This window comes from Pistacia vera, unplaced genomic scaffold (assembly GCF_008641045.1).
Source record: "Pistacia vera cultivar Batoury unplaced genomic scaffold, PisVer_v2 Contig65, whole genome shotgun sequence".
Lineage (NCBI taxonomy): Eukaryota > Viridiplantae > Streptophyta > Magnoliopsida > Sapindales > Anacardiaceae > Pistacia > Pistacia vera.
The window spans coordinates 969692-979189 of NW_022196501.1; the positions used below are offsets into that span (position 1 = coordinate 969692).

At 36.3% G+C, this 9498-nt stretch overlaps 1 protein-coding gene across 1 annotated transcript; it reads left to right on the forward strand.

Annotated features, from left to right (window-relative positions):
- The first annotated feature begins 5821 nt into the window (after nt 1–5821).
- On the forward strand, nt 5822–8657 carry LOC116111772 (uricase-2 isozyme 2-like). The gene is made up of 8 exons (XM_031397919.1): nt 5822–6136; nt 6524–6616; nt 6889–6964; nt 7112–7221; nt 7454–7545; nt 7707–7880; nt 8031–8124; nt 8318–8657. The coding sequence occupies exons 1-8, from the start codon at nt 5927–5929 to the stop codon at nt 8399–8401; spliced, it is 933 nt and encodes a 310-aa protein (XP_031253779.1). The 5' UTR covers nt 5822–5926; the 3' UTR covers nt 8402–8657.
- The last annotated feature ends 841 nt before the right edge of the window (nt 8658–9498 follow it).

A 9498-nucleotide genomic window follows, 5' to 3' on the forward strand; every position in this document is an offset into this window, starting at 1 on the left:
ATATGGTCATCCGGGTCGATGGTACCATTGTACAGCTTCATGTTGGGGAAGGTGAATTTGCGGGGCATATCTGCAAAAGCAATGGCATCCACGAATGGCGACTCGGCATAGCTTTGGGGTTGACTTTTTTTTAGGGGTGCTGGCATCCTTGGGATGCGTTGGATCATGGCTTCTATTTCGGCTAGTCGATTGGTCAATATTTGTTCAAGAGTGGTTGGTGCAGGGGTATTGAGGTTCTGGAGGAATTGAGGGAACACCCTTGGGTTGATGTGAATGGTCGTGTCGAACGGTATGGCCTGGGGAGTTGTTCCGATTAGTGATTGCATATTGGTGTGTAACGGGGGTTCTCAATTGCTGGGATGGCATGGTTCGGTTGTCTGTTTCGACAATGGGGTTGGTAGAGGGGTGGACATTATCTTCTTGGGTCAGCTCAGCCACGGTTGTGGTGGTGTATAGGTCTCTGTTGGTGTAAGTACCAGTAAACGTGCCCTTATCTGGGCTTAAGAACAATTGCCTAGGTTGAATGGGGGGTCGGGAGGTGGATGCATGATGCTGGTCGAATCACCAATCTAAAGAGTAAAATTGGTTTACCTTATCCAAGAGAGCTTGATTTTCGGTGCGGATCACGACATTCTGTGTTTCCAAGGCTTGGTACTTGTCGTTGCTTTCCTACACCGACGTAGTGAGTGCTTCGATCTGAGCTGTAACGTCTAGCGCATTACTTTCTATATGGTTGGTCATGAGGGCCTAACGGGAGGGAGAGGTTGAATCAGCAGGTCATACTAGATCATTTGATTGATAGGGCCCCACGGTGGGTGCCAAATTATAAACGCTAGAATTTACAATTGAAGATAATCTTGTGAAGAGAGCCACTAACAACCTTGATGGACCTGCGAGGAGCCTCCTTGCATCTGTCTGGGGGCCTTTGACAATGCGAGAGAGTTGAAGTGGATGATGGGCTTGACAATATGAGAACTAGAGCTTAAGGGTGATGTCTCATGTCCTCTCCTGGCACCGAGGACTGACCTCAGTTTATATAGTGAACCTTAGGGGCTCGAATCCTAGTAAGACTGTAAGTCCTACTTGGTAGGGGAACTTTCTTTTCGGGAAGAGATCGGATTCTTTGCCTTTATCTGTCAAGGCTTTCCTCTTTAGGTGAGATATGAGATCTTGTTAGAAGAGGAATTTGGTTAGGATTCTGATCCTTGTTATGGACTGTTGCAAGCGAATGGGTCGGACCCAATTTAGCTTAACTCGGGAGGTCGCCCAACTTATAAAGCAGGCAGTTTCCAAGGTATTCTAAGCGTGGGCCCAGTCGAGATTGGGTCAAGGTTTTGGGCCGTCACATATCATTGTTGCAATTGGACCTCGTCAAGCCCAATACAAATTTTGGCCCATATAGAGTACCATCGTGAAAGACAGATAGTAGTCAACATCCCCAAAGATTGCCCGAATATAAGGATTTGGGCATTATCGTCTTCAACCACCAGTCTCAAATTGCCCGACTTACTTGAATGATTAAACAAACACATAATTACAAATGCAAAAACATAAACTTTAAACCAATGTTTTAATAACCAACCCAGGGTGAAATCCAGCAAAGTGGCCAAGTCCCAAGTTGATCGGTTTAATTTGTTTTACCCCATGTCAAAAAGTTTGAAATCCAACAAAAACACCCTTAAAAATTACATGTAAGTCCCTACATGTTTAAAATCTTATAAAAACACCCCAACACCACCAACAGTGTCGACAAATAGGGCATGTTTTCAGTGATGACAACACTCTCCTCAGCCTTTTGATAAAAACCCATCTCACATTTCCCTCGATTGCCTCACCAATCACTGGCAACAGCGGGGATTTAGTTTTGTGATTACCAGTCGATTCACTCACCGAAAATCACCTTTGTCGCCACCATTGTACTCACCTACCCTTCCTCTTCAAAACCCCTAACATCACAGCCTTTAATTGTTCGCCGATCAGCTTCCTAATTTATAGGGTTTTCAGTGAACAGGAAAATTGGTAACTCAGCCCAATGAAGGGCCTAGGTCCCGGTTCAACCAGTCGGGCTAGGCTGAGTTTTAAAACATTGCTTTAAACCCTCATTTTGTTACTAAATCTAGAAATGTGACATCCAACTATAATTAAAAGCTATTCAAGGCTAAATTACGATATTTAACGTATAACCTCCCACCTAAACTATCTCACATTTGAAAAACCTATATTTTATAACTTATAATAGATGAAAAAATAAGATAAATATCTTTAATTTAGTGATAAATAGGTGATAATTGATTGATTTAATTTTGATGTGTGTTTAGATACATGAATAAGAGGTGAAGAGATTGGGCTTTATATATAAGGGTAAAATTGTCAATAGAATGAAAAGAGTTATCGAGTATAAGCTCCTGTTTGTTACAATATTCTAGATCATTATTTTGTTATCCTATTTGGATTAAAAAATAGGATATGTATTTGTTTACTTATTGTGATCATTATTTAGAAAATTAATCCAAATTAAAATACATTTTTTTCTCTAAAAATAAAAAGAGGGAGAGACTTGTTTTCAGATTATTCAACTCTATTCAATTCAAAACATTTTTCTATCCAACTCTATTCAACTCAAAATATTTTTTTTTCTCTCTCCTCATTTTTCTCTCTTTCCAATCTGAAAATTAATCACCCAAGACCACCACCGCTAGCGCAAGTGACCACCGTCGATCGACGTGGTTAGAACAGCGCACAATCGATTTGATCTGGTCAATTGTACATCGATCTGGCCGAAAATTTCCAGATCTACGGCCAAAGATCTGGCCAAGATACAGCTGTTAGGGTTGGAAAAAAAAAAAAACAAAAACCGAACCAAAAATCGGAAGAAACCAAACCAAAAATTTAGTTTTTGTTCGGGATAATGGGTAAACCGAATATTATGTTCGGTTTCAGTTTTTGGAAAAAAAAAAAAAAAAACAAACAAACTAGTTAACCGAAACTGGATTGCTAAACTGGTTTTTTTTTTAAATAAATACCTCTCTCTCTCTCTTTCTCGGTTTCTCCATCTTTTTCTTTTATTAAATACCTATCTCTCTCTCTCTGCAAATACAAATTGCGATTCAAATGGCATCCACTTCTCTATCTTTTCCTTCTCTACAACTTTAGTTCCATACTCCACAAAAAACATCATCATCAAAACCATGCTCGCGTCAACTCCCATCACCGCCTCAGTTTTCGAGAAGCCATCTGTACAAGCACCACCAACCACGGTTTCACCATCTCAACCTACCACTCAACCTCCGATCCAAAAAATCCCAGAAACTATGGTCTCCCTTTTATTGGTCCGATCAAAGACCGTCTTGACTATTTCTACAACCTTGGTAAAGAAGAGTTTTTCAAGTCAAAAATGCAAAAGTACCAGTCAACTGTGTTTCGAACCAACGTGCCACATGGCCCTTTCATCTCTCATCACCCAACCGTCATCACTTTGCTAGACGGTAAGAGCTTTCCGATTCTTTTTTATGTGACGAAAGTTGAAAAGAGAGATCTTTTCACTGGTACTTTCATGCCCTCAACCGAACTCACTAGTGATTACCGTGTTTTGTCATATCTTGATCTCTCCGAACCAAATCACGGAAAACTTAAACAACTTTAAAAAGAAAAAAAAACTGGTTAACCGAACCGATTTTTCAGTTAACTGGTTCAAGTGGAAAACTGGTCCGATTTCAGTTAGGTTTTCCACTTGAATCGAAATCCGGTTCGGTTCATAAAAATGGCAAACCAGTTCGATTGACCAGTTTTTGCCATCCCTAGTGGCCGTCATTGACGGCCAAATTTTGGCTATTTAGTCGTCATTGATGGCCATAGATCTGGCTGAAAACGGCTATATCGACGTACGATCGGCCAGATTTAGCTAGTTGTGCACCGTTTTGGCGACTGTCGAATGTCGTCTGGTGGTGGTGGCAGGTTGCCAGCTATCCTCTTGGGTGGCTAAGGTGCTTTAGTTAATTTTTAAACTTTTATTGTGAAAGTGTTTAGCTAAATTAACAAATATATCAGGTTAAAAAATAATAATAAATATTTTCAAAAAATGTATCAAACAACTATTCTGTCTTAAAAACCTTTTTAAAAAAATATACCAAACAATTATTCAAGCATTGTAACAAACTCTAATATAATATTAAGATATTTTACCAAACATATTTTTAGAATTTGGTCATATTCGATTTAATCTAACTCAGCTCAATTTAAAACACTTTTTCGAAATAACATTTTTCAAATAATCTATTAAACAAACCCTAAGATTTTTCAAAATAAGCTATCTGCCATTTCACCCATATAAATAGGGCTACTTATTGATTGCCCATACAATATTGATAACGGTGGGGGGCAGTGAGCAATTTCTCAGGAGGTTTGTCGATATGGTAAGGATATGGTACACGTATACCTGTATACATAGAAAAGTATGTCAGGAGCCCACAGGAATCAGTAGATCTATGGGCTACGAAATCTCATGATCAAACTTCAAAGTACTGTCTTTAAAAGACATTTTTCCTTAATTATTAAACCTGTTACCAAGTATAACACTCCACGCTCAATAATGAGCGAGTGGACCTCACAGCCTAGAGATGAGAAGTAGACCTGGCAAACCGGACCTAGGCGAATGCGGTCGAGTAGATGCGGGTAACCTGGAAAATGGTACGATTAAAATTTTGGATGATACCACTTTGTTAGGTCTAAGAACGATAACTTTCTTCCGTATTATTGATATTTCATCATCTGGGTATTTCAATAATAATAATCCCAAAATCAAAATATGAAACTTTTATTTAAAGAACAAATTATTGTCAAATTATTTGATTTAGAAATGTAATGCATATTAGAAATTTAATTTTACCTCAACTTTGATAATCTAATAACCCATGACAAGGGTATAGTGGAGGTCAAAATTTATTTTTCATTTAATTTTTTTTATTAATGCCTTAATTGTTCTTCTTTACCAAATAAAACTCAATTCTAACAATTTATGGCAAACCTTCCATTTTTTTCCTATTTATTATTGTGTATGGATCAATGATTGTTATAATTTTAAAAGCATTGTAAATAAGAAATTAAATATAAATTTAAAGGATGTAAGACTATCAAACTAAAACAAGTAATGAAAGATTTATATCTTGCGATCAACTCCATTATAATAAGAGAGAAAAAGTGAAAAAAAAATTCAAAATCAAAATCAAAGTGTAGAATGTAATTAAGGAAAATGATAGAGATAATCCTTTACCTTTTTGTTATTTAATAAAAATTTCTTAGTCAAAAAAATGAAAAAGATCTTAACCGTAAATTTAAAATTGGTCTTGGAGATCTTAAAAAGCTTAAATAAAGTTAAATAAAGAAAGAATCATTGTCCAATAGTTTATTAGATAAAGTTATTTACATACTATTTTATTATCTTTCCATCAATTTTTTACAATTTCTTCACGTAAAAGTTTTAAAATAGTGTTATCAATATAATTACTTTTAAGAAATAGAACTTTCATATTTAAAAAATTAATAATGTTTTGTTTGTGAATATTAAAGATTATCTTGTAATACATTGTCATTACCCGTTATAAATGATATTGAAGAAATATTTCGAGTTTAAAAACATTTGGCGGAAAAAAAAAAAAAAGTTAGTTCATTTGTCAAAGCACGCGCCTTAGTGGAGAGTGAAAGTAAAAAATAATCATATGCGGTATGACAAATTATCTACTTTTACCCATTTTCTCCGGTTTCCTTTTTTTTTTTTTTTTTTTTTTTTTTTTTAAAAAACTATTTTTTATTCCTTTTATAAGCAGATTAATTCATTCCTCCATTTGATCTGATCACATTAACCCTCGGCTCCTCCTCTTCTCGTCCCTTCTCCTCTGCATCTTATCGCGAACCAATCAGATTCACGGCGATGGCGAGAGGATTGGAGGTGGAAGGCTTCAATTTGAAGCAGCGACACGGCAAAGCTCGAGTGAGAGTGGCCAGGGTTTGGAAAGGCAAAGACGGCCGCGACTCCATGGTGGAATGGAACGTCAGCATCAGCTTGCTCTCCAAATGCATCAACGCTTATCTTGACGGCGACAACTCGGATATTGTCGCCACTGACACCATGAAAAACACCGTACGTTTGTTATTTTGTTAGTTTTACTTTCTTTTGACTGACACGCTGTCCGTACATTTTTTCATGCCTAAACGATCGCGTTTCTACGTACACTCGCTTTATTAAAATCTTACAAACGATTTTTTTTTTTTTTTTTTAAATTTTAGTCAAGCTTGTTTTAGTTTTTCTTATTTTTCTGTGCGATTTAAGTATTATTTAATTTTATTGTATTTTTTTATTTAATTAAATATTAATCAGCATAAAATTTTGATTTAATAAAAATTCAAAAATGGATGTACTGAGAAAAGTCTGTGCTAGGAATTGTGAGGTGAATATTCATTTTTAAAAAAATTAGAAAGTATCTAATTAAAAATTGAAGTTGTTAATTAAAAACTTTAATTTTTATAGGTATATGCTAAAGCGAAGGAATGTTCAGAGCAACTTTCAGTGGAGGACTTTGCTGTGCTACTTGCCAAACACTTCGTATCTTTTTATCGTCAGGTAGATTTATTTTTATGCAAACGCATTTTTTTTTTTTTTGCAATGAAAATTGAAGGATTTCTGATTGGAAGAACCTTATTACACAGCGTATTTGAAAATAATTGAAAATTAAAGACATTTGAATCTGGCCAGTGACCCTGCCGGCATTGTTGGGTAGATCTCCGGGCAATCTAATTAGTGAAGTGACTTATTTAGAGCGTTAATGAGCCCTGTTGGTACTTTTATTTATGAATTATTTGGAGGATTGAACAGTGCTGTTTTCTTTTCTTCAGGTTACTGGTGCCATAATAAATATAGTGGAGAAGCCATGGGAACGTTTACATGTAGCTGGGCAACCACATGAACATGGTTAGTCCCTTTAATCCATCAGTTTGGAATATAAGATTATTGTTATTATACTTGTTAGTGATGATTAGAATGTTGTATGGATACGAAATTCCGTGGATCATCATTTCCAATCTTCTTCTAAGTTGCTTTTGATCCTTTGGTTTGAAGGTTTCAAACTCGGATCTGAGAAGCATACCACAGAGGTTATACTACACGAGAATGGTGCTTTGAAGATTAATTCTGGTGTTCAAGGACTAGCTTTGCTGAAGACCACCAAGGTAAAGTCATTTATCTTTACCTTTTTATATAGCCTAAATCAGCTCTGAGGTGTTGATGTAGGACAGAAGAAGGTTGTACATCTTCGTAATTTTTTATGTTTATCTGATGCTCGATGGTAGAAACTGCTTGAAGTTAGGATTATGGTAATTCAGTGGTTGGGGTAGTGTTGATCTAGCATGCTTTTATAATTCTTTTGCTGATTGCTGACTTTGGATGCTACGTTATGAAAAGTCTGGCTTTGAAGGGTTTATTAGGGACAAATACACGGCTCTTCCCGATACTCGAGAGAGGATGCTGGCGACAGAGGTCACTGGTACATGGAGGTACAGAATTTATACATATAAGTTGACAATGATTTTCACATGCATCTAGGTTTTTTTGTTCTAAAATTTTGAACCATTTGTATTTGATTCCTAGCTTAATTTTCCCACCTCCCAAGTTAGGAGGATGCAGAGGTGTGATCCTAATTTAAATGTGGATGCAGGTATTGGTATCCATCTGCCTTCAAACTCCCTGAGAATCCACTTTATTTCACTGAGAGATACCTGGATGTAAAAAAAGTTTTGATGGATACGTTCTTCGGTCATCCAAAAGTGGGAGTATACAGCCCATCTGTTCAAAGCACTCTCTATGACATGGCAAAGGCTGTCCTCTCCAGGTGACCATCAATGCCTTTGCTCTCTTGATCTAGCTTGTGTGTGCAGACTCATGAATGCACGCGCTCATCCACATTTTTGACACTTAACCTCATGCTTTGGTTTTTGTAAGTGGCGTTATTCTGACTGATTCTTGATTTCCATGGTTTCAGCTTCTCCGACATATCTTCGGTTGAACTAGAAATGCCAAATATCCATTTCTTGCCGGTTAATTTATCAAACAGAGATAAGAACACTATTGTGAAGGTAATTTTCTTTTTTTGGTGATTCATTACCCCTATGGTACATTAGAAATCATACTCTAATTGCAGATATTTACAAACCATGAAGATTAAGTTTCATTATTGCATCTATGGGTAACTCTTGCTAAATAAATGTATTGACTGAAAACGGATTAATCGACTCATGATAACATTAACGTTTTTGTCGAATTCTGCAGTTCAAAGATGATGTGTATTTACCAACAGATGAACCACATGGATCGATTGAGGCAAGCTTGAGCCGTATCCCATCAAGGATGTAGAAGATGTTACAGGCATAGTTTGCAGTGGAAGGCTTTCTAGCTCATAGTCTGCTTGATCATTCTCAGAAGACAAAATGAGCAATGTACGAGTCTCATGGAAATGTTGAATGTTTCTCATATTTCATGCCATTTTATTCAGTTTCCCTAGAAGTTGCTTGTGTTGCTTATGCTAAATGATGTATAACAAAGATGTTGTTCGGTAACAACGAACGGAGATTGAAATAAAGGCCATTATCTAAAGGGGTTTTTCATGACATGATTTTATGCATTTTTTTTTTTTTAAGTTGCTAGATTAAATTATGAAAAAATTGTTTTTTTTAACTAATACTCTTTGAAAATCTAATCTATAATTTAGAAACTAATACTCCCTTAAGATTTAATTTGTAGTTTAGACGTTTTAGTTAAAAATGTATTTTAGAAAATTCTTAAAGAGTCAGTTGACGGGTATACATGCTGATATGTTTTTCAAAATAATTTATAGGGGCGTTTTGGTTGGGGGTAACGTGGTATTATCGAGGTTATATCATCTTATATTATTTGATTATTGCGTTCGGTTGTCAAGTAATATAAGATTCTTGTAATCTTCAAATATCAATAGTAGTTACTGTTGGTAATATTTAAGGTAATCTGATTACCTTCATTTTTTTAGGTATTGTAAGATTGTCAGGGTAATCTTTTATTTGTTATAATTCTATCCCTTATTAATAAAATTTTAGGACAATGATACCTTTATTTTTAAATTTATTTACATGAATATTCCTTTACTATTTCACCTCAATTAATTAACTTTTTAAACAAAATTACCCTTGAATTCAAAACAAATTGCAGTCCACTCAAGCCATCTCCCCCAACCACCTGTCGCCGCCAGAAAGGCACATAGAAGGTCAGAAATGGCTGCAGTGCGCTGATATGGCCGTTGACGGCTAGATCTAATCTGGCTATCAATAGATCTGGCCGTTGACAGCTAGATTGATGGCCGTCAACGACTATGTCTATTGCCGTTAACGGCCATCAATCTGGCTGTCAACGGCCAGATCTCTGGCCGGAATGGTTATACGGCCTCACAGAGGTTATTTCCTGTCTTTCGTGCGCCGTTA

Excerpts from the sequence above, each read along its gene's own strand:
- LOC116111772 (XM_031397919.1), top strand. The coding sequence starts at position 5,927 with ATGGCGAGAGGATTGGAGGTGGAAGGCTTCAATTTGAAGCAGCGACAC. Across the intron at positions 7,546-7,706 it reads GAGGTCACTGGTACATGGAG|GTATTGGTATCCATCTGCCT; the intron begins GTACAGAATTTA and ends ATGTGGATGCAG. Across the intron at positions 8,125-8,317 it reads ATAAGAACACTATTGTGAAG|TTCAAAGATGATGTGTATTT; the intron begins GTAATTTTCTTT and ends CGAATTCTGCAG.